Below are 26,307 nucleotides of genomic sequence, written 5' to 3'. Positions count from 1 at the left end.
GGCGATATAAACGATATACGATAGAAACGATATAAATTTGGCCAACGATAGAGATTTTGACTATACCGCTCTACCGCGATAGCGCATGTTGATGATGTCATCAAGCTGCGCCTGTTTTGGTCGAAAGCATCGCAGCGGCTACAACCGATCATCATCTGCAAATTATGCCGACAGTCATAGCAAAGAGATGAAGCACTTTTGAAACATGGGGAAAGCCAAAAACTGCGCTTCCGTAACACTGATTCATTAATGTTGAATTCTCTCGCAGCTGCTCTATTCCCATGTTGTTGCAGTATATTAATAACTAACCTCGTATTGTGGATGAATAATCTCAGTTGTTCTCCTGACTGAAGTTTGCCCCGTGTATAGCATCCTGCTATGCGATTGCATTTGTTCCTGACCACCAGAATCCCTCACGTTAACTTTTATCGAGTGGAAAAAAAGTTGACGTTCATCCTCCAGCTTCACTGTGCTAAAATTATGCTAACATAGCTGTGTCGCTAGTTTTTGGTCAAGGAAGATGGATCTTTTAACGTCGCAGTGTGGAATGCGAAAACGGAGGCTTTGAAAACGATGACGCATTTTAGTCATATGACGCAGTCATGTGACCTATTCAACTAAGATGGCCGACGGCATTGTACAGCAGTTGTTTTCTTTGCTCTCAATTTTGACAGCCCTATTAAAGATTAATATTAGTTTGTAAATGCTCCAGATAGCTCCAGATAGAAGACATTTTGCCGCGACATTTCAAGGAGCCGGAAAGTAAATAAACGGCAGACGGAAATGATGCAAGTCAAATCATCTTACGTTTCACGCATGCGCAGTACAGGAACGTAGCGTTTTCAGTGGAGATGAAAATGATTGAAAACGATAGTGTGGACACGGAGCGTTTTTAGACGAAAATGCTGTTTTCAAATTTATCTGGATTAGTGTAGACGTAGCCTGAGATGACTATTTCGCACCCACAACCCCCCATCATGGCAGATGATTGCCCCTCCCTGGTTCTCCTGGAGATTTCTTCTTGTCAAAAGGAAGTTTTTCCTTCCTACTGTCGCCAAGTGCTTGCTCACAGAGCGGCGTCTAATGTTGGGATTCTCTGTGCATTATTTTATGGTCTTGATCTTACACTATGAAGCTCCTTGAGGTGACTGATGTTGTGATTTGGTGCTATATAAATAAAATTGAATTAAATTCAATTGAAATATCAGGGATTGTGTCTTATTTACGTCATGCAAATCCAAGAGTGAAATGAACTGTGTGAAACTGAGCATTTGGTCATGTTTTATGTGAACCACCAACATACTTTTATCATAAGAAAAGCATACAAGATATCCTGTAAGAGTAAGCATTAAATAATGACTCACTAAATTGTAGAAATGGAAATTAAGGCATACATTACGAGGGATTTTATTGATACCTATACCGAAAAGGATTCTGTTCAAAGTTCCAATTTGTTACTAATTCCCTTTGTGACCACTGAACATTTTTGTTATGAAAAAAAAAAAGATTGATAGAATTTATCTTCAGATTTAAAGCTGTATTATTAACTGAACTCGCAGCAAAAATTTTCTGGCACAACTTCACCTGCTTCCAAGGTGCATGGAGAGGATGAAAGAATTCACAAAGCAGGAACATCTGATGACCCTGATGAAGGCCACAAGCCGAAACGCGTTGGTCAATTATTAAAGTTGTTCATCTTCCCTCAAGTGTTGCTGGAGTTCCTGCTTTATTAACTGAACTGCAGGTAAAGAAAAAGTGTAATAAAAATACTTGCATGTGGTTCTGGTGCCAAAGCGTCACTGCCACGACTTTGAGGTCATTGTTGCGCAATGTGTAACAGAGTAAGTTGATGAATTGAATTGAGACATACGGTTTTGATGGAGTTTTGCAACCTGGAGCTGATTCTCAACCAGAACAAGTTCTTGACTCGCACTCCTATTCACTGTCTTGCTCATGATTGTTGTTGATAAATGAGAAACAGGAGCACTGAGTGAAATGTTCACCTTCCCCAAATTCAGACCTCTGCACACCTGGGCAGCTGCCGCATAACACTGCTGTTTGACTGCCAAACTCAAGCTGTGTTCAAATAAAGTTTAAACTTATAAACGTCTTGTTTAATGGCTTGCACCTCTCCCTCGATGACATTAAGGTCGTTACGGTATCCTGAAGAGCAGCCTTTTAGGAACGCCACAGAACACCCCCCTCCGTACTTTCTGATACATAAAACAGTAAGAACTAATCAGTAACAATCACCACTGCTGTAATTACGGTGTTTATCTTGTTCTTATTTGAACTGAAAGTTTACATGCTCATTATGTTGTCAGCATGAAAGAGGCGCTGCACATGAAGGGGGCCGGGACTCTGTATCTCTGATGATTCTTTATTTCAAAAATTGCACAAAATAGTAGCAGAGAACAATGAGTCTGACATCATGCCGAGACATCGGGTTTTTAAAGCATCCCAACGCTGCCGTGAGTCGCCGTTAACCTCAGAAGGTGACTCTGGTTTGATTGGCATGTTTTTTGGCCTGACTCTGCCATGCAACGCTCCTTTAGCATCATCAGCAAACCCAGTGAGCTTTTAGTGATTTCTAGAAAACCAAACATTTTTCTTTTAGCATTTCTGTTACCTTTTTTTCCAGCGAATAAACAAAACACCCACTAGTAGTGTTTTACCACCGCTTTTTAATTCGCTGAGCTTTGAGAGGCTGTAACGCGTGGGTGAGCATTGCGTGACCTCTGCTGGAGTTTGAGGTCGACACCGGTAGGTCAGATATGGCCAGGAGTGCCTCCAGCTGCTTGTTATGGTTGAGTAGATGAGTACACAGGATTTTCACCTGTATCTTTGGGATGCAGAGTGACACTGAAGCCAGTGTTGTACTGTTGTACTGTACTAAGACTATAACCAAACTGATCTCTGTGGGCAGGGTCACACAATGGTGGGAAAACACCAGTACCATGAGATAACTAAATAAATAGTGTGATTTGTTTTGAATCAGAGTTATCGTGCATTTGTGGTTTGCTTTTAGTTTTTACCAGGGAATTATATTTAAACTGTCAAAACGATTTTGTGAAATCTCGTATGAAAGAGCTTCGTAAGTGCGTACTGAGTCAAAACATCACATCCTTAAGTACAGAGCAGAGTTTAGAGACTAATGTGTCTCGGATGTAGAAGGATCTCTTTATGCCGTGCATTAAGAGCTACGGCTTTGAAAGGCTGAAAGAAAGACAGCGAAAGATGCACAGCTTCTCACGTTTTTGTCGATGTTTATGTGCTTTAAAAAAGCAGTTAAAACTTGAGGAATGTTCCTAAAACTTTTCCTGTAAACTGTGGTGCAGCATGGGAGGAGGAGGCAGGTAGCTCTGCACAGATTTCAAGCTTCTTTTTTCATATCTGGAAGTTCATATTTTTGAAAATTGAGTTACAGCAGTTGTCAAACCTGATAAAAGATTTTTCCAGAAGTGCAATCCAATCCGTGTTATATAACCCTGTTTACCAATCAACACCAGCTCTGCAGTTCTTTTAATGATACAGCTGAGTTCAACAATATGTCATCAACTTAGTGGGCAGGTTTCGTAAACATGTGCATTGGGTTTATATTTTTAAAACAGATTGCTAGCGTGGAAAGCTGCCATTCAGTAGATATAAAACATATCTGTGTGATAATAAATGATGATGACAGTCTAATTTTTAATTTTTTTGTTGGCGATCTTGTTCTATGCATATATAAATAATTTTTTTCTAACTCTTGCCATGGTAACAGGTACAAGTGTTACCTGCAACAGATACAAATGATGAACGTGAGTCACTCTTATTGCGTCCTCTTATACGTGATGAGTCACGTTGCCAAGGTGTGTAGGCTTGTTTATGGGACGTCGGAAACGATCTGTTTGCGGAGGAGGTGATTCTGAGTGTGTGCTTCTGTCTGCTTTGTGATCCTTTGTTGTTTGTGTGTGTAAGGCGTTGTGTGTGCATGTGTGTGTGTGTGTGTTTACCAATTCCCCTGCCTTATTAATACGAGCTGGTTATAATTAGCCAGGCTCTATCTAAAGCAGGTCAGTTCAAGGCTTCGTACTCAAAGTGGGTCACTGCAGCACAGAGAGGAGAGGGGAGGACTGGGATTGTGAAAGAGGCAAGCTGAGAAGATACAGGAGGAAGGAAATGATGAGGGGAAAAAGGAAAAGAAAAGATCACTGGAGGGGAGGAGGGATAAACAAAAAAGCGAAGAGGAGGAACCGAAAGACAGTTTTAGGACACGACCATGTGACATTTTCTCGAGCTGAAGATGGCGAGAATAAATGTTACATCATTGTTGTTGCTATTTGCAGCTAATTACTGATACGCAGCTTGCATGAGATTCTCAAGATACGGTTGTTACTAAAATGAAAATATTAAGACAGACAAGACAAAGTTATGCAACAAGCTCATGTTTGAAATTTGTGTTATGAAACATCTTTCTGTTGTAAGACTCTGGTGGTGAAGCACGTCGTCTGAATAAAAATAGGGAATGTAAGTTTAAAAGGAAACATTTGGGCTGATATGTAGATTATTTTAATATATTAATATTTAAAAAATAAATATTTTTTATGGATATATGAACATATAATCTACATATGCCACCATGAATGCAACATTTGACTCTGATCAGCGAAAATGCTTCTGTTCCACATGTGCTGCAGGCAGTGCAATGAGTGCTGCAGTAATAAAGCCACTTTCACTGGCAGAAGATGCTGAACATAAATTACCGCAAGCATGTTTTTCTAAAACTCCTTAAATGTACAACTACAGTATGACTCTGTTCAGTTCATGTGCAGAAATCAGAAGGTTGCAGAAGAAGTTAGTGTTACAGAGATTAATTATTACTGTTTCATTAGCTGGTTAGGGTCTGACCTTTCAACCAAACAGTACTAAACGATAGCCAGACCCACTTTTTTTGGTTTGTTTGCCGTGTTAAACCTGACCTATTTAGATTTATAACTGATCAGGTAATTTTGTGTGAGGTAGCTCTGCTTCTAATAAATATTTCTAAAACTTTAAGAGCTTAGGAGATGCAAGAACGTAAAGGAGAGATGGTACAAGCATATCATATACAGATAAATGTAAAGTAGGAAAGTACAAGCTAAAGAGACTGATATAGAAGTGAGGATGATTAGTGAGAGATGGGTAGACCATTACTAGCAGGTGTCTTCATGTTGGACTCTAGTATCCAGTGGTTCTGATTAGAAGATCCTTTAATAAACACCAAAAATGTTGCCTTGCTAATGCACAACATGGAATTCAGATGGCACAGGATTTCAAAAGAAGAGGTGAAACCTCATTCATCTTATTTATTTGGTTGTTAGTAACCAAACCCAAAAGTGGGTAAACTGAGGTAAGGTTGGTTTTGCTCTCCTCTGGATCCATGTGTGAGCTGTCTGCAGTTTGTATTTCATCACCAGCAGAGCTGAGGAAGGGCAGGGGAGTTTCAGGTTTCCTGTCTGTGTGCTCATGCTTTGACTTGGCTGAACACTCAGAGATGAGAACAGAGCCCACCCAGTAACACTACAATCATTTTGCAAACTCACATGGGTTGAAGCACAGGACAAATGATTGAAAAAAACAAAACCAAACAAAGAGATAACATTTTTAGTATCAAAGAAAGAACACCCACTCTGGAAAAAATAGTAGCTGCAAAACTTTAGGGCAACTTTAGGGTGTCAAGTAATCGTTTCTCACTGTTTAACAAAAACAGCAAAGGATTAATTGTAAATCAGGCTCTTAGAAATTTCTGGTAATTAAAATTAACGAGTGTATGATGTGACAAATTTACATAAAAATTCAGGAAAGCATCTTAAAGTATGTTGAATGCTGTGTTTCCATAACCGTGTGTGTGGAAGGAGGACGGCAGCAAAGCTGATGTTTCATCATAACTCAAGAAAAATGAGAAACTGCGTTCATGGAGACGATATGCAGATACAGTCTAGAATAATATATCACTCAGAGATTACTAAACACTAAAATACCAGTATGCTGTCAGCTTGTATTCTATACAGCGCTGTACTGTATTTTCTTATAGTAAGAAACCATTATTCGTTGTTAGAGTAAGCACACTTTTATTAATTAACTTGACAGGGAATTTTCTCACACCTGATCTCAGCTTCACCTCATTCACAGTGTATGTTTTTTGACTGCATCAGTGTTAACACATAGTCAAATTTGCTGTCTTTACAGTGAAGAATGAAATTACAGAGTAGTCTGCAAATGGATCAGAGCTGCATTTATTCCACATTTATGTAGTATCGAGTTATAGTAATTACCAATTATGCCAAAGCCAACATATGAATCAAAATTCTTTCTGACTTGACACTTACTAACACAAAGTGCCTGAAAAAGTCAGTCGTTTGTTATAATTAGACCAATTTATCTGTCTTTGTAAATGTCACTGAGCCGGGCCCAGCCGCTCAGAGTTGTGAATATTTCCATCTCTGCTGTTTGACCTAAGTGTGGAATTATCTGAGTCCAGCTTGTGCATCCAGCACAGTTGAGAGGAGAAGTCTAATCTAATTGTCCAAAGTAAGTGAAAACATGTGTGGATGAAACATGAGTGTTAAAATCATTAGTTTGAGATTATATAACCTCACCTGCAATCTTAAAGGAAAGTTTGAGTCAAAACCAGAATCCATCTGGTGCGATTAGTATTCCTATTGCTTTCTTGATGTGATTTTTATTGCACCTGTTTAGAGAACGGAAACTTCTTTGCTGTTTTTGCTGTGCGGACTCTTGAAACCTCAGCAAACTTGCAGTGTGTTTCTCCTCAACGACCGCACTTAATCAAACTGAGCAGGGACCTGATCAGCCATATAAACTGCAAACACCTGTGGGGGTCTGCAGGGCACTTTACTAATTACATTTATTTATAGTTAGGTGTCGCAAACGCCTCCTTTCCACTGCTGTTTTGTGTTACAGGGATTTCGTAGGAATTAGAACTATTAAAAGGCACTTAATTTGAGTCAGTGTGACTGCATGGAATAAATCTTCCGTTCAGATAGCTCTCATCTTTACGCCTCATAGTCAGAGCATTGTAATATTTTATATGCATGTCCGTGTTTGTACTTCGGCGTCTCCACTTGTTCACCTGTGTGAAAGACAAAGTAAAGTGGAGTTACAAGGTGCCGTGCCCTTGTGAGAAAGTGCGCCCCTAACAGTAATCCTATTTTAATCTGTCTCTGGAGGATATCTGTCCTGGATTACCAAATATGAAGAATGCTGCTAGGGAGGGAGCACAGACACACTGAATGAGGTAATTTAAAGAGAGAGATGATAGAACAGTTGCTATGGATTCGCAGTCTCATAAAGTCGATATTAAAGACTGAAAAAATAGGATTATATAATCTGGTGAACGTATTGCTCCTAAATCTAGAACTCTTGGCTTAAATCATCGTCAATTTTATTTATTTTGGTGATACAATCAGTTTATAATTACTGACAGTTATTCCTAAGAGTCATTGTTTTATTGAGTTGGTTTGACATGTCACATGAAACCAAAAATACTTTTATTCCTACTGGAGGCAGCTGGGACGAGCTTTGAGATGATTGATGGTACTCCGATAACAAACATACGAATATAAATTTATTTGTTTTCTAAAAGCTTCCAAAAACTCTCTGAACAGTTTAGATTAGCACTTTTATATTTTAGAACTAGGAAACATTACTGTGTAAAAATATACAAAACCAAAGGGAACAAAGAGGTTCTCTTTACAGAATAACTGTGTTGCATTCAGCTTTTATTAAATAGGCACAGTGCAGATAGTACGGAGAGACCAAAAAGAAAGCAGGGGAATGACATTTGGTTTGTATCCAGTTAAGAAAGAAGCCAGGGACTCCCTGCTGATGCTATTCATACCCATGTGGTATGTTTCCTAACCTCTAAGGCAACTGATGTCCCTGAGCAGGTTCTCACACTCTGAGAAGTCCCTGACATGACTCAGAAAGATGCGTTTAATTATATTTGTTTATATATGTTTTTGGAAGCATGTTCAGTGTTACTGTACAAAAATGACATTAATGTCCTAACAGGAAAGAATAAGGAAACAAGTATGAGAATATGCTGTGATCTGCAGCTCTTTAATATGACGTATCTTCATTAAGTAGCTATTAAAGATAATTTATATGACAGTATTATTTTTTATATATATAAATCTGTTTTTGCTTCCCAAAATGTTGAAAAATATATTTAAAAAGACAAATTGTGATTTAAAATTTTGCTGGATCTTAATTCTTTTGAGGGCTAATATTTTCTGCTATTTAACACAAATCTCATGTCTCTACACAAAGCAATAAAGAATCAAGTGTGAGGTAGTGCTACTCTTTAGTTGACCTACAGCATGTAGATACTACTGAAAAGCAAAGGCCCATGTTTTGCAGAGGAGCAATGGCTTGCTCTTGCTTTTTCTCTCTCGTGTTATTGTCAAAGAAGCTGCAGGCTGCATGGAAAAGGTTGAAGGTTCAGGTCAACGTGTCAGTGAACGTATCCCTGCTCTGAATGAACACAAATCGATTAAGGTGTGCTTTGACCTTTTGGTTTATTCCCTTTCTCCTTTACTTTGTGATTTTTCACAAACCCAAAACATTAACTTGAAAATGTCAGACCTTATTAAGTCAATTCAACACACCGGGAGCTGAGGTTGTTTTCGATTCACATGCAAATATAACATTTCTGTGACAACAGACCGCCACTGTGGAGGCTTTGGGTGAAGTACATTTTGGTTTCGTGCCTCGTTTTCTTTCAATAAATTGCACAGAGCCGAACGTGTTCGTGTATGCTCACCTAGATGTTAAAATCCAGTTGCACTCTTGACTAATGATGGTGCTTATCAAATATTTATTAAAGAGCCAGAAATTATTAGTTGATGCTGTTTCTCAGAGTTGCTCTGCAGATTTGATCTGTTAAAAGGAAACAGTGCCTCTCAAGAAACAATCATTTATCATCATTATTGGCACATTTAGCCAGATGTTAAGTGTTAGAGGCAGCCATTAGGCTTACAGAAGGTTAGATCAACATGCCGATGCTTTTAAATAAATTACATGTCAAATATAAAAACACAGGGGGAGGAGCCAAGGCAAAGATATTAAAACTAGGAATAACTATGTGTAGAACTCTAACAGTTTATGAATGATTATTTCAATTAATCAGTGAAGAAAATAAAGATGAAAGAGACGACATCTTCTTTTCATATCCACGGTTTACACTGTATCCCTTGAAGCAGGTGCAGCTCAGCGTAAGCAGGGGAAAATATATAAATAATAAAATATCTGGATCTGCGCTGGCCCGCTTTGTGTTTGTTTACGTGAGCTTATCTGCACATGTTAATCAGCGCATGTGTGTGTGACTGTCATGGCAGCCATGTGGTGCTATGCATCCACAGGGCTGCCCATTGTTTGAATCTGTTTAGCTTAAATAACAAAACCGACGTGCAGCGTATTCCACGGCTCTCCCCTCTCCTCGTGCCAAGAGGGTGACGAGGACCAGATTCCTCGGGCCCAACGCTGAAATTAGATCAGACCAATCTGGGGAGAGTGTTTAGAGGCTCGTGCAATCGGACAAACAGAGAATGGGGAGAGATAACACTGGCACGGACTCATCAGATTATAGAAATAATTAGTTGTCATGGATAACAGTCATCATTTGATGTGATTGGGTGGATTTATGCAGCTTTGGGAGCCTTGGATGGTCGCTTAGGAAGGAGCTGAGGAGGAAAGATGAAAGACAAAGAATTCTGCTTTGGCGTAGCGATGCGGCACCGGCTCGCATCTGTTCTGTCAGACTGTGATTACTGACAAACACTTTCCTTCCACTTCACAGTTTACACAAGTGATGCACTGATTGTGAAATCCTGGGCACATAACGATGTCTGAAGTAACGATTTGGCCTGCAAGAAAAATATACAATCAAAAGGCACGCATGAGGGCAAAGGTTTAAAAAGGCTAAATGCATACTGTAGCTTTTTGTAATGTTCTTCTTTTACAGCTTTGTATTAAAACAACATGAGCTGCAGTAGCTGTCTCTGACTTTTCTTTCCTGTTTCCTGTTTCCTGCTGCAGAGGAAGGCGAGTACTTCCTGAAGGTTTTGATTCCCAGCTATGCGGCGGGTTCAATCATCGGGAAGGGAGGTCAGACCATCGTCCAGCTCCAGAAAGAAACTGGCGCCACCATCAAACTGTCCAAATCCAAAGACTTCTACCCCGGTAAGACACCACGACCTCTGCTATATACGGATGAATGATGGAGTATGGAAAATAAAGGAAAATGTCATCAATAAGAATTTACATGATGGGAAAACTTCAAAGTAAATCATCTGAAATAATGACACAAAATATACCACTGTTTGCAGGATTGTCTGAAATGAACTTTTGAGGGGACTTACCTTAAGTTTATTTTTAAACTGGCAGACAAGCACTCATTTACAGCTTACATTTTATTTTTCTGTTTACAGTATCGTATTTATTTTCAGTGCAGTTCACTGAGATATAACTCAGAGAAGCAAAACCTTTGTTAATATGCTGGTCAATGAATATATATATATATATATATATATATATATATATGTATATATATATATATATATATATATATATATATATATATATATGTATATATTAGGGGTGCAACGATACTCATATTGACATTGAACCGTTCGATACAGTGCTTTCGGTTCGGTACGCATATGTATCGAACAATACAAAATGTTTAATTTATTTTATCAACTTTTCTTCTGATGATGCTGTCTGTGTTGAGAGCTCAGTGGATCTGCGTTCCACTACTCCGCCTAGACTGCACTGTCGAGCGCAGATCCACTGAGCGCAGCGCAAGCTAGCAAGACAGAAGCTAAGCTCGTTGCAACATGGCAAATTGAACCTCCCCCACCCTCATTCAGATCTGGCCTTTGGAACTATTTTGGTCTTCATGTGAAGTATGACCCTGAAGGTAAGCGCGTCATGGACAAAAGTAAAACAGTATGTCGGATGTGCCACGCAATGCTCAATTACATGGGTGGGAACTACTGCGTTAGCGCAGTTTGCTCGTTAACGTGTTGACGCAGTCCGGCCCCACGCACGGGGCGATCCGCGGTAGCTCGTTAACAGAGATTTGCCGTGTTGTGGCGTTAACGTCATTTCAGATTAACGCTGACAGCACTAGTGGGAACACAACGAATATGACTGCACATTTACGCCGACATCATCCTAGTGCAAAGACAAGTGGAAGCAGACAAAAACAACAAGCACGCATGCTACAAACTTTACCCGAGTCATTTAGACAGCTGTTAGCACATGATTCTCCTTATGGGGACCTGATATGTTTAATATGCTGCTGAGAATATAGCCCAGAAGAAGCGTATAGTATAGCTTTTATTTTGGAAAGAGCCATTTCTCTGTAATAAACTCTCTTTTCCAAAGATGAGTGATTTCTGGATCAGATAGATTTTTTTTTTTTTAATTATTTTGCTGTTTCAGCAACATTAAATTTAAAAACTGTACGTTTGAGTTGAAATATATATTTATAATTTTAATAAATGACAAATTAAAAAGGCATGAACATTTTTTTGTATCGAAAAAATATCGAACCGTGACACCAAAGTATCGAACCGAACCGAGAATTTTGTGTATCGTTGCACCCCTAATATACATATATATATATACTTTTTTTTTTCTTTTTTTTTTGAAGGTAGATAGATAAAGATACATATATATAGATATAGATATGATTAATGAATTCAAGCCAGCAATAAAAAGAAAAGATCAAGATTCAAAAGTTTATGTTTAGTATGTTCCGTAGCTATTTTTTCTTGAATTCTACTGGTTGGTTAAGCATTACAAGTGAGTGTTGTTATGCTTGAGAAGCGATTGATTAATGATACAGAAATGGAGGCATGTAAACCAGAAAATGAAACATGGATGAATGGATGGATCTATTTACTCATCCATTTAGAAATGAAGTGTGTCTGACAGAATAGCTGGATAGTGTAGTGGTAAGGCTACACACCTTTGGAGTGGGAGTTGCAGGTTTGATTCCCTCCCGGTATCCAGTAAGGGCCATTCTAAAACCAAGCCCTGGAATGGCGTGGCTACGCCTGCAGCGCAGACACACACGTTTCACTATACTGTGTATGTGACAAATGAAATTTGTATTTATTTAGATGCATCAGTAGAAAGTGTTGTGAACCATTAAGAAACCATTTTATTATCTTTATATCTTTAATGTTTTCATGATGTTTAAACACATACACGATATTTAAAGCTGAGTCTTTTTGCTTTGTGGCATCTGTGTGAGCCATTGAAACTGACAGTTAAGAAGAGTCTCAATGTTGTGAAATAGATTATTCATAAAAAAATGTCATTCTCCCTTTGCTCATGTGTTAACAGATTTTGTCTGTGTTTTTAAGTCCTCAGGGACAGTGGGGCCTTGACTGGGTTTACTTTGCATCCCCCATCAACAACACACATACATGCACACGCACAAACGCACGCAAACGCGCACACAACCCACCAGAGATCAGGATTACAGGATCAGGGGTGAAATTGTATTTGTCTAAACTCTTAATGCTGCCCTGACGTGACATGTGGCCCGAGCAGTGAGGGGGAGGGGGAGGACGCTGCGATCTGTGTGCGCATGTGTGCGTGTCTATATGTTTGTGTGTCTGCCCGCTGTGAGGTGTTGTTGTTGTTTTGAGCTGGTGAAATCATAAAGTGGATTGCAGCATTCATGTTCTCCATACTAAATACTTGAACTGGAACACAAAATTATTGTATTACACAGAAGTAATAAGAAGAATGTACGAGATGATTAAGAGTTATGCTACTAGAACTTTGGCTACGTTTTCGGGGAAAATGTTGGCTCAGTTAAACACAGAAAAATCCAGGGCGTCCCATCTAATGCTCTAAATTACTCAGCCAAGGCCACAAACGTTCTATAACCCCAAACAAGTCGTCAGAGCAGCCGAAACCCAATCATAAAACATTACTTGTGCTTTATTTGCAAGATTGCATTGGTGAAAAACATTAAATGACATTAAGTGACAGTGAGAGGTTTACAAGTTGCACAATTTCAACATACATTTAGCTGATGATGATGAATATTCAGTGAAATATAACATGCATGTGTCTTTCTGTGGTTTCACTCCTTTGCTGCCCCCGCTTTGCATAACCTCAGAGCACGTGGAAAAACAGTGCTGGGTCAAAATTTAAGTGCTTTCATATGTGTCCGTTTGAGCTTTGAGTACCCAGTGGCAGGTTCGCAGGTATAAGAACGGATGAAATATATTTTTATGACCCAAATTTATTACGACAATGTATATTTATCTGCCTAAAATAATATTAACAGTCAGGGATCCTGGAAGAAGTAAAATTACAACTAATGATAAAATGACCGTACAGTCACATGTTTGCACTGAAGCAAGGCATTAGCAGTGACACTAAACACTCCCAGCAACCTCCCAGTGTTGTGGTTGCACCCATGGAGTTTCTGATGTAATCTCTAACCGAAAGCCAATCACAGCATGAAGTTTCTCTTCAGACTTGTCGGGCGCACAATATGTTGCATTTGAGTAGTTTTCAGAGCTCCACTGTAATATTCCTGTTGGTTTCAATGGGAAGTGGTATTTAAACTGTCTGCTGCAAAGAAAATAACCATTTAAGAAAGAATATGAAGTAAACATTTGTACAAAGAAGTCACCAGATGCACAACTTTCCGTGTTTTTAGTGGTGTGTGTTCTGCGCGGCGGTTTTGACCAGGACTCTCTTTAATTTAGAGAAAAGAAAGTTTTCAAATCAATAAAGCTTAAAATAAAAATATAAATTCCCAAACAAAAATTTCATGTTCTAAGCTTTCATTGGTTTTTCATTCTTGAAAATGCTGATTAACAACAGAAGAAAACAAATAAAAGCTTAAATGAAGCTGTGGAGCCTTGTTTTTTACTTTGAAATAAATGAAAAGGTTTTTGACTGTGGCTTTCCGTGTGATGCATTATGGAAATAACAGTCATCTACGCCGTGAATAGTTGTCCTTGTAAAGCTTAATTTCACATCATCCTGTGCTCTGTCCAGCCCAGCTGCATTAACGCTCGTTTTTTTCCCCGCCGCTTTAAGCTCCACTGTGGTCTCCAAGTATTTATTTGGTTTGAAATTCAGCTCTCATTCTTGTTGTCTTGATGTGTGCGTTTAGGAGTGTTTGAATGTGTGTATCAGTTCAGTGTTTCAGGGGTCTGCAAACAAGCCACCGTTGTTTGACATCGGCACACGAGACTCCTGAAAGCTCTGCCAGCTCGAACAGATGCAAGGTGCAGGAGTCTCCGAGATTTATGCACACGCGCAGATGCACACGCATGAATTCACATGCACTAATACACAATGCATGCGCTTGGCATGCTGTAAAAAAAACGAGTAGATAAATCCTAAGAATATTTGCACCCTTGTACACAGGATGTGCATGAAAAATCGAGAAAAATATTTATAGCCATGCACACACTCCCAGATATACACACAGACATGCCTTCTAATCTCCTGGGAGAAAGCCAACAAGAACGGGATAGAAAGAGGGGAGGAAGGGAGACAAGTGAAAGACAGAAAAAGAAAGAAAGAGAGGGTTGTATGAGCCTTGGTCAGAAGGGGAGGAGAGGAGGACATGTGTGGATGTGTGCACGCGCACACACCCTTCCTCTGCTCTGAAGGGGGCATCTGTATGCAAATGAGACACGGTTCTTCCTGGGTGACAAATCAAAAGGCCCACCTGCTGCAAGGGCCCGTCTGTGTGTGTGTGTGTGTGTGTGTGTGTGTGTGTGTGTGTGTGTGTGTGTGTGTGTGTTGGGAATAACGCAGCCTGTCTAATGAACAGAGTTGAGAGTTACTGCTGTGTCTTGGCCAAAGCATCTCATTCCTCTCTTCTCACTCTTCAGAAGACATTAGCAGCTCTCCTCCCCCCCACATATGCACACTCATATAGTACGTCACACATGGAAAACCTGTTAGGGGTCACTGGGGAACTTCATTTCATTGTCCTGGAAAAACAATGAAAGAGCCACACAGACAAGTTTAAACTTTCTTGTGCCACCCAAATTTTAACATTTGTAATATTTTCAAAATAAAAGCTATTCCTGGGTGTATCCATGTGCAGTGACAGTAAAAGAAAATAATAACAGCACAGTTAAAGTAATGTTAAGAATTCTGCCCGGGTCCCTAGGAGTAAAAGCTGCAGAACAACATTTGATCCAGAAACGAGAAAACTGCAGACACAAACAAATGTGAGTTTCTTTCCCAAATGAAATCATCAATTTGAACTAAAATAAATTACCTCAGGCTCTTTTTTTATCGCAAAGCCATAACAGTGTTTGGCAGCCTGTGCACTACAGAGAGCACTGGGAGACATCTCAAGCAGGGCCGTGCAGATTAGAACTGCTGAAAGATGCAGTTAAGATAAAAACTTTAAAACTAAATTAGATTTTCACAGTAAATGGGTACATTTCTTTAAATAGACGCCGTGCTTGCCCCTTGGGGTAAATTCAGAATTTGTGGCACCAAAGCTAATGTGACAAGAGAAGATGCAGCACTGAGACTCAAAAGAAAAAAACAGCACTGGGCTAAAAATAGAAAACCACACGAACAGCAGTGACAATAAAAATCAACCTAACAGGAAGTAAACAAGCGAGCGTTCAATGAGAACTTAAAGGTGGGTCAAATTAGGGGAAGCACTGAAGCACATGTAGCTTCCTTCAAGTATATTTTCTTAAGGACATTCAGATTAGAAAACTGTTCTCAAACACATGACCTTATCTTACTCTGCTCTGCTTTCCTCAGCCTACATTCCTACACCCTCTGTCCTCCAGCTCCTTCTCTCCCTCCATTCCCCCTTTTGATTCATGCATCCTTCGATCCAGCTTTATCTCACCCATCAGTCATTTCTCCCTTCCCCTCTACCTCGCTTTCTTTGCTTCCTCTCCCTTCTTCCTCTTCCCTTCCTTCCCTCCGTCCCTCCCTTCATCCCATCTGGAGAATAATGCAGCAGCAGCACTTAAGCCGACGACCAATTAGCGAGGAGTAGCAGTACCGGAGGACGAGACAGGCCACCATTCATCCTTGCACACACGCCCACACACACACACACACACACACACACAGAGCTCTATGCGACACACCATTCACTATGATGGCACAACAGATTTATTACATACCCATACAGTACAAGGCAGTGCCGCTTCCAAATATAGCTCCTCTCAGTCTTGCTCACTCTTTTTATTTGTTACCCTCTCTCTCTTTCTATTTCCTGAGTTAACTGAAAACGGAAGGACACAACACTGTTTAATATTTAACTGTGCATCTGCACAAGTGCAATCGGCAAGAGAGCGATTTAAAACAGCTCTTTCCATTTACATATGTTTTAGTAAGACTTTATCATTCTACTAGACCTTTAAATCTATACAAGGACTCAAAATGACTTTCATGAAACTAGGATGAAATTTATTTCACACAGATGATATGCAGCAGCATTCAACATTTAGAAAAAGTGGATTCATATGCTGTAGATTCTGTAGGAAAGAGACAAGACTTTTGATACCAGAGCTGGAACAGTCTTAGAGCAGGAACTTTTTCCTGTGTTAGTTAACAGTTACTGGCAGACAGGAATGGGAATCTTGGTCCCTGTCTTCTACACCAGTGGTTATGTTGGCAGACTGTACGATGGGTTACCAAGGCCATTAATAATTGTTCAGTTACATATCAGCGTTGTGGATGCAGGAGGAACTTTCATTGCTACTGCTGTCAGTCCTTAGATAGAACTTGTTCATCTGCAGCATCCGTTGGTGGATCGGTTTGTCCAGAGAACAAACAAAGCTGCGGCCGCTTTACATAAAATATTCATTCACAACACCTGTTTTATAATTAGAATCGACCCACTTCGTTCCTTCTTCTCTGCTCTGCACTGAGCTATTGACTGGTCAGACGCAGAGACAAAGCTATGAAGACAAACTTAAAGGTTGAAATGAGTTAGTATTGATGCATCCAAGGCATCCCTGTGTCCTTTTTGCGGTGTTAGTGCTGTAGTTCAGTTTTACAGCCTTCAGTCTGAGCATCTCGCAGTGTTACAGCAGGATGAAGTCACGATGTGAACATTAACCAGGGTTTTTTTTAATGATTTTTGGAGCATCATATTCTGCAACATTTGTGTGTCTTGCAGAACTGGCCTGAGCTGGAAGGTTAAAAAATGAGAACATGATCTGGAACAGTTAACCAATAAATAACCTTTTTCAAGCGAGTCAAACCTTTCGTCAAGGCTTGTTTTAAAAGATTCAGTAATATTGATAATATATTTTTTGCATGCACATGAAACTAACTTTAAACAAATTTGATTTGATTTTTCTACAGAGAACTGAGTCTTATTAATGCAGTTCTTTCCAAGCTAAAGGGAACTGGAACCACATTTGTTTTACGATTCGACTGCCAAAGTCGCTGACCTCAGTGTATGACAAACCACCAAAGCATCCAGTAAACGTGTCCGTTCTGAGCTCATTTGTCTTTTCAGATTTCACGTCTTACTGTGAAACATGAACCTATTTAATCAGAACAGATACAGAAACGCTTCAAAAATTTTGATTTATACCAGAGAAATGCAACTTCGAGAGTGTAAACACACTTCCACTTCGAGTGGACCTTTTTTCTGTTTGTGTGTGTTTGTCGACTGCGTATCTGTTTGGGTGGTACCCCTCCCACAGCAGAACACATTCCTGCTGTGGTGACTTCATTACCACGTATAACCCACTTCAATGAGCCTGATCTAACCCGAATCTGATTGTTAATGAGACGCCCCGAAGGACGGGGACCACATGTTTAGATTTGACTCACGTTCACACAACTGCAGAGGAGACGACCGAGCCGATTAGTTTCTCATTAGGCGCTGAGACAACACTGCAGCGACATTATGTCACATATAAAAATGAATAGACCCTGATCCCCAGCTGATTATACGCTACGGCCACAAGTATGTTGACACTCCAGAATATTCTGTCAGAGTGAGAATGGAAAGCATAACAAATAATTGGATTTATGTCTAAATCTGGATTTATCTCAAACTTTTCTTCAGTCACTGTCAATCCATCGAACTCGGTGGCCCTTCTTGCTCATTTTCTCTCGGTCCTTTGCCCCCTGCAGTCTGTCTCTGCCACTGTCTGTCTCCTCTGTCTGTCCTCTGCCTCAGCGTGCCACCATTTTAGAGTGCCGTCTTTAATCCCACAGTAAGATTGTGATTTTCAGTATTTAATATCCCTCTCGAACATGCACACACACACAAAACCGGCGCACATCTGTCGCAAAAGGCCACACGAGCTAACACAACACCTAACACAGACACACACTGACACACACGGTGCATCCAGCCTTTATCAACATTACTGATTTCAGCACTCAAAGCCTCTTATGCAGCTCTAAGCTCTCAGACTGAGAGATGGAAAACTGCAATATTACAAATCACACACACAAACACACACGCACATGACTGATTTTCCTGTTTGTCGGCTATTTCCCTTCTTAATTAAGCGACTTATTCATTAGAAATGTCTTCTGCTTATCAGTTATAACGAGATGATTTCCACCAAATTAGATTCCTACTTTGGTTCCATCAGAATTTGTCAAATTACTGAGGAAAATTGACGCCAGTTAAAGCATCTGCAGGCTGTCTGAGCTCGAGCTTCGCAGCCAATCAGCCCTAAATTTAAACCTGTCTGTGTTCTGTCTTCATTCAGCAGCTTTTTACTTTCTGGACTTACATCCTAGACCTAGCGACTGCAGACAAAAACTACCCATTTGGGAGAAAAAAACTGGCACTTTTACATCATAATCACACCAGTTATTGGAGATAATCTCACCATTAGCTAAATTAGTTATTGCTACAGGCTGCTTGTATTGGTTCAGTATTCTGTTTAATTTAATTATGGTTTAGTTTGAAGAGCTCCCTGATGCCACATGCTGAAAGTTTTCACTTCTTTTCAAAAAAAGTGCAAAGTAGAAAAGTAGCAAGTACTCAATATCAAAAAATATGAGTCCTGCAGAATGCATATTGTATTAATCTGTAAATGTCAATAAATAGATGTGAATAAATACATATTTACAGTAATTTGTTGGTGCAGAACATGACAAAGCAATAAAAATAATTAAGAATCCTGCTCAGTTGTAGCTGAGGATAGTGATAAAGAATTGAATGAAGAAAAAAAGCTGACGGCACCGTTTGTTTTTTCCATGTTTGTTTGTGCGTGACGTCAGTCAGCTGGCACACAGGCTGAGTAACGCTTCTGTACCAGTCAGTGCCGTGCGGGCAGACGGACACGTGATCATATCGGAGAACTCGCAGAAAGTTTGACTTCCATAAGTGGCAGAGATATTTAAGTTTAGTGTAGGTACTAACTTCTTATTTAGGCATGTTTGAAGGTAAAAAACAAGATAATAATCTGCTTTAAATGCAGTGAATTGACTGAACCATCAGCTTACTATAATGTTAGTCTTATGATCTTTTACAGTTACAGTCTATTCCTTTTTTGCACGTCATGCAACTTAATTTAATTTTTTACTTTTATGAATGAGAAATGATTTGTAGAGTCAATTTTGACCTTGCTGCATGTCACTAAAACCTTTAAGTAACTATTTATGTATATTTTTTGATTATCTGCTACATTTTAGAAATATGAATGAATTTCGATGAATTCCTTTTCTCTACTATACTATACTTTTCAGTTGAAAAGGTCAAATTAAAAGTGGTGGGAGCTTGTTGCTCTCCTCCAAAGTGCCTTTCTGAGTGTGTTTCTGTGTTCGGAGGCTCTGCTGGGAGCTGAACCCTGAACTCTGGCAGAATGAACATGAAGTCATGCAGAATGAGACCCGTCAAACCTGAGCGGCGCTAATACCTCACTCTGTCAGCCACATCAAGCCAGCGGCCACATTTTCGCCTCCATATGTCGCTTGTTTCGTATGTTATGTCCAACGCGGCTTGGTGATTAACCAGAAAGGAAGGAAGCATTAATAATAATTTTTCAAGGTGAAGGTTTCTCTTCCCGTTTCCCGTGACTTTGACTTTCGGGGAGTAAATCTAATGTCATGGATAGGAGACCTGAAATGTTTACATGTGACCCAGTAACACACAGATGAGACAGGACAGGCGTACTGTAGCATGTAGAGTGATTGTCACATGGAGTACGGTTACCCTGAATCATACTGACAGCCCTCCTCCTTCACCCAATGACTCTGCACCTCTGCAGCTCTGCAGTCACATCAGTCAGTACACTGCTGCCTGCAGACAGGCATGGCTAATCAATCTGCGCACCACATCAGCCACATACAGGGCTGAGGCAGGGTGTCGGAGTAAACTCACCTGCAGTGGACCTGTTTTGTTCTCAGATTTGTTTTCCTTCCCGACCATTTGTTTTCCCTTTCCTTTCCTATCTTTTCTGTATCTCTGTCTCCGCCTGTGATAGCTCGCAGGATTCAAAGCAGTGTGACTGATCATTAGAAATGAAGAAGCTGCTGATCGATATTGTTTTTTCCTCACCTCGGCGCTTTCTCCGTCTCTCCATTTGCTGTCTTTGTGTTTAGACTTTTAATAAGGGAGTGTTGAGGGTTCCAGCGAGGCCAACTGTAAATAGAACAGCAGGAATATGGCCGGCTTTACCCGCAGATCAATGCTGCAGTGGGAGTGCATGTGTTTGCATGTGTATGTGCAAGATTCTCAGCTCTCAACACTGTCTGTAAGTGTGGGGACTGCTCTTCAACCGGTGCGTGCGTGACGAGGAGTGAGAGAGCGTGCGTCCTTGGGAAGCGATGGGATAATGCATTCTGTCAGTGAAATATGACTGTCGTAAACCCCCTCAAACACTTTCAATGCCTCACTTCACTGCACAGTGGACACACACTCACAAGAACACACCCGCCTTTGGGATAATCACCATTGATCACCACTGCAGATCTGTGTGCGTGTGTGTGTGTTTACTTGCCTGAATCTCATTTCATTTATCTTTACACGGTCAGTGCAGAGACATGCCTTGAGTATCAGCTAACCAAAATTCTCTTAAAGGTAGGGCTGTGCGATATGACCAAAATCTCATATCCCGATATAAGAATTCTATCATCCGATAACGATATAAATCACAAAAATGTAACATTTTCTGTAAATTCTGTGAATCTCGGGCAGCTCGTCTTGCGTGAAGTGTTTCCAGCTGCACGTCATGTAGCTGGAGTCGAGTGTTTTAACCGATGCATGAAACGATACATTTTTAGACATAAGTTGTAACGGCCGCCGTTTTATTTGTGAGTGTTTATTACACGGCGTGCTGCGGGGAAAAGCCTGTTCTAACGTTTGAGTCTAAGGTTTATTTTTTTTAGCACCTGGCGGCTCTTTTTTACTTCTCATCCGTAAATAATCTGCTCTTTCATGTGATTCAGTTTATTTTGAAAAGTCTCAACAGGATCTTGAGCTTTATTGTGAAAGGTTTATGTGGAACATAAACAAGCGGACACGCGATGCTGTTACCGTCGTTGTTGCTAACCACAACATAAAACAGGCGCTTGTCCATCTGTAGTGTGGTTATATTAAATATAAGAGAAAGAGAGAACTTTAAGAAATTAATATAGCCACTACAGTGACCATCAAAAGGATGAAAAAATATTGCCGTAAACAGTTTATTTTGCCACACCACAAAACAAATGATAGCGTAAAATGAAACGATAGATCTTTTTATATCGTCATCCGATATATATCGTTATATCGAACAGCCCTACTTAAAGGGTTTGCAAAGTTACCTTCTCAGCCATGATAACTTTTAAACGTTTAATCCATAGTTAGATGTAACAGTTTTGTAGCTCCATTTTATTTGGAATAAAGAGATGAAATTTATGAGAAGCAGAGGTTGGGCTGAGATGGTTATTGACAAGTTTCCACCTGCAGGAAATCAGATTTAAGCATCTGAAAAGCTAAAGATATTTGGCGTGCTGGCACGTGCTACAAAAGCTTCTTCAGGCAAACGGAGCACTATTAGAAAAAAAGTTGCACTTGTCCTGCTACTAAATAGTTAATTTTTCTTCCAAATTATACTCTAAAATGTTTTTATTGTATTTTCCTTCTAACTGTATTAAACCCAGCAAATTTATTGGCTCTATTTCTTCATCTCGCTCCATAAATCATAGTCCACCCCCCACCCACCCCCACCCTCCTCTGTTTGAGAGCCATTGTGATGAATGGGATTCACGTGGATTCACATTTATAAGCCTCGCACTTTAATATTAGATACACAGAGACGGGCTCTGGGCTACCTTCAGGGCACATGCTCGCAACCAAACAGTAACAATCATTTATTTTCTTCAAGACAATCCTGAATAAAATGGGGAACTAATTTTATTTTGTCTTCATGTGACAAAAAAAAAGCTCACACTTCACTGGACTAAAGGGTTTGTTTGTTTGTTTTCATATTTGGCAGCTGTTCACGGCCTCACTTACAATAAATGAAGAATTCCCAAATCACCAGTTTTGCAAGCAAAACAATATCAGTTTTTCTGATATTATTATTACAATGTTTGTTATATTTGTGTTGTTCGGAATTCTTGGTATGAATGCCAATCCCTGAAACATCAGGGATTGCGTTCTGGAGACATCTTGAAGTGATATGACGACGATCTGATGTGGAGCAGTTTAGAGTGTGAAGTGACTTTTTTTTGCTTATGAAATGGAGAGGAGGAGGAGGATGAGGAATGGGAGGGGATGTGAAGATATCCTGTGCAGGGCTGAAGTGAGACTTGAGCATTGTGCGCATGTGCACGAGTTAAAGCGATTCCACCTGCCACTCACGGCATCATGGCGCCCTGCAGCCGCTCAAACTGCAGCGTCATTGTTTAAGGCTCTTCCTGCTTCTGTCGTGCCCAGCTGAGGTGCATCTCTCCGGGTGAGGGAGCCACCGCCGCTCTGAGGCTCCACTGAGGCCGTAGACAGCAGGACTTCTGGTCGAAGCTGTTAAATTCATTTTACAGTGATGCACTTGATCCACATCCAGGTATGTTTAAGATGTGGAGAAAGTGGCTCCTGACAGCTAGTTCAAAGAGATTTTTCCATACATATTGTTTCAGCAGGTCAATCTTAATCTGGTTTAGCAGGGACTTTTACCAGTAAAATTGCAATTACTTACAGTTGTTTAATAATCAGAATAACTATAATCTGATTACAGCTAAATATTTAGGTCATAAAAAGTTTCTTACAGGGATTTCCTTGTTGTTGTAGATTATCACTGCTATTTTATTTGATTATAGACAGACTATAGTTTAAATGAAAACAATAAATATTTGTGAAAAATTTAAGTTCAGCCTGTTTATAAATATCTTCATACTTGGTTTAACATGAGCAGCTTTTTCTAGCTTATCTTTAATGGCTAATTCTTATTTCACAACAATCATTAATGATTGATGTGATCCGATCTAATGATCAGACTAAATGAACGCGGCGTCAGTAAGAAATGTGCATCTGTTTGGGAAAGAATGTGAAGCACTACTTCTTATGTAGTTTTTTTTATTTTTCCTTTCCTTCCCGTGTGTGTCTGCACTGGTCCAGCTGTGTCAGTGTGTGCAACACACTGTAGAGCCCAGTCAGCGCACAAAGAGAAAGGGGCTGTGAGAGGGGGGTGTGGAAGCAAAAGAGAGAGTGAAATTAAAAAAGAGAAAGGAGAGGGCAGAAGGAGGAGGAACAGTTCAGTGTGCAGAGGTTTGTATGAGCTCTGAGGGTTTCCAACTGTCGCAGACAATAGTTGGAGGCAAGGCGCTCTGTATGACAATAGGCTCTTTGACCCCGGTCAAGCTCGCAGGGGGGGTGGACGACAGTGTGAGGAGGAGGAGGGAGGGTGTCCCCATCTGTCTCAGAGGAGAGAGTGTGTACATCTGTACTCTGCGCTGTGTGGGCAAAACTGTGTATGCTTGAGTAGGCATTTACATATTTCTCTTCATGTCTTTGGGCACTTCTCTGCATTTCAGCGTTTCAGAAAGCGAATGCTACGTTACAGACGAAGTGTCAGCTTGAGTTTTGTTGTGTTCCTCAAGTTTCTGTGCTCTTTTGTGCAAATCTTTTCTAAAAACTTTTCTGTCTCGAGATGCCTTTTGGTCAACAGATTTTTGAATTTATCCACAATGCGTTGGCTTCAAAATGCAGTGTAATACGTTACCGTACAGAACACACGAGTACTGTGAAGAAAAAAACGCTAATTTATCAGGAAGTCCTACTGACAATCCCAAAACGTTTCATATTAAGAGCAAGCTGCTTTTTTTTTTTTACGTTTTTACAGATTAATGCAGTATTTTTTCGTTTTCTTTTTAGCATGGACATATAAACATAGGAATGTAAATATTGAATTTTAAGTTATTTATTTAATTAAAGCTGCTTGCACATGCTCAGTTGAGATATACTCCAGCCTTTGTGCGACCCCAAACTGGATAAACAGTTCAAATTTAGACGTTGATTCTTGTGAATCTGTGATGTGGTTTCTGGAGCTTGTGTAACCAGTGCAGAGCATTCGTCTTCAGGGTAAAATGATGAATACAGCAGCATTCCTAGAACTCTGTGGTGCAATGAACAGGGAAAATATGAAAGAAGTTGATGTCTTGTCATAGTTTAAAAAAAAAAAAAGAGGAACTTGTATTCAGGGTGAGCCCATGCTGTTATAATTAACAGTAGTAAACAGTTTACGGACATTACTGTAGGAACACTAAAACGACAGTACGATGGAAACTAGTTGTATATTTTTCCAGTAAGAAACTGTTACTTTTTCTCATCATATTTGCAGCATAACTCCATAAATATGTTTTTAACTGTGATTAACAGTACAGTGTCATTACTATTTTACTGCATTATACCATGACGACTTGTAATAAAATAGCAGCTGCGCTTATCTTTTCAAGCTACATGAGGGAAATTGTTTTCTTTTAACCGAAAGGAAGACAGACAGATGTTGTTTAAGTGGTTTTAACGTGACCCATAACAACCCTTCAAAATATTCCACGACCCTCTGGTGGGTTTGTGACCCAGACTTTGAAAAACAAAGCCTCCGGCTGAGTTTAAGTCAGCAGACTTCAACTGATGGATGTCTCTGTGTTTCTCTTTCCTGTCACCCAGCTTCTCATGTCTGTCAGTTCTTATGAAAAAAGCCTTCTGTGTGAGGAGCTTGGCTCAGCAACATGACTTGGGCCTCTTCATAAAACATCTTTATCATGTGGGTAGACAGCATGCACACAAACACATTGCAATTTCAGCTCGTTTGGCTGCAGAATATTGCCTCCTCTTTCACTCTCTCTATCCCCATAAATAGCAGACATAGCTAGATTTGTCTCTGTGTCACCATGGTGTTTCGCTGTTTGTACGCATAGCACCAGGCCTCGGTGTGTGTCTGTTTGATGCAGGTTTGCAGAGGTGCAGCACACCAGCTACCACACACACACACACACACACACTCCCACCCCCACCCCCATTGGACAAAGCAGAGGATTGTGGGTCTGCACACCCGTTGCCCTGGTGATGAGAATCAAAGTGACAGCTCTCCTAGAGGAGGAGTACCCCCTCCTCCTCCTGCACCCCTCCTTCACGCGCTCCCTCTCTGCTCCTCCAGCAGGTGTAAGAGTGAGAGAGACAGAGAGATGTCTTTCTTCCCGTCTTGGTCGCCTTCCAGATCCTCTCGCCTTCTGTCCTTGAGAGTCGCTGAAATAAGCAGCGCTCGCCGGTAGGAAGTTCAGGGTGTAATTTGTGTGTCAGCTTTTAATAACATCATAAATTGTGTATGCGGCGGAACATTGAGTAAATCTTTTCTGGACGAGCTGCTCACGGGGCCTCGTGAGATGTTTTTATTTAAGAGAACTACGAGACAATCCAGAGATCGTACGGTGAAAACAAAAAAAGTCGCCAAAAATGTCATTTTGATTCGGTAAGTGAAATATTTCAAAGGCCGTGTAGATCAAACACATTCACAAAACACGCAGCGACAAATTCTCTCTCTCCTGATTGGCTCTTCACAACAATGACACTTAGCGTTGGTGGTAGCCATAGCAACATCCCTCTAGTTGCACAAAGGGGTCAGATCTAAAAAGTCTAAATCTGCTAATGTCTCTGAGTACCTCTTGCATGCACTCTCACCAACACAGATGTGTGTGTGTCTGTGCATAGATGTGTGTGTGTGTGTGTGCACTTAAAGGAGCAGGTTCCTTCACTATAGAGTGTTGTTTTGTGTGGGAGTGGCATTTTCTTTAAGGAGGAGGAAGGTGAGCGTGGCAAACAAAGAG

General features: G+C 40.2%; 1 protein-coding gene across 2 annotated transcripts in view; it reads left to right on the top strand.

The window, feature by feature from the left end:
• nova2 (NOVA alternative splicing regulator 2) overlaps positions 1–26,307 on the top strand; it is an 87,473-nt gene that overhangs the window by 10,657 nt on the left and 50,509 nt on the right. For both annotated transcript variants that reach the window (XM_084950770.1, XM_084950771.1), the window contains one exon: positions 10,081–10,224. In XM_084950770.1, coding sequence (XP_084806896.1) covers positions 10,081–10,224 — 144 coding nt within the window. The remainder of the gene's footprint in view (positions 1–10,080; positions 10,225–26,307) is intronic.

The sequence above is a fragment of the Perissodus microlepis genome, chromosome 14 (genome assembly GCF_051167445.1).
Source record: "Perissodus microlepis isolate ML-2025 ecotype Zambia chromosome 14, ASM5116744v1, whole genome shotgun sequence".
In the NCBI taxonomy this organism is placed as follows: Eukaryota; Metazoa; Chordata; class Actinopteri; order Cichliformes; family Cichlidae; genus Perissodus; species Perissodus microlepis.
Note: the sequence above shows the minus strand (reverse complement) of the source record. Positions and strands in the feature narration are given on the sequence as shown.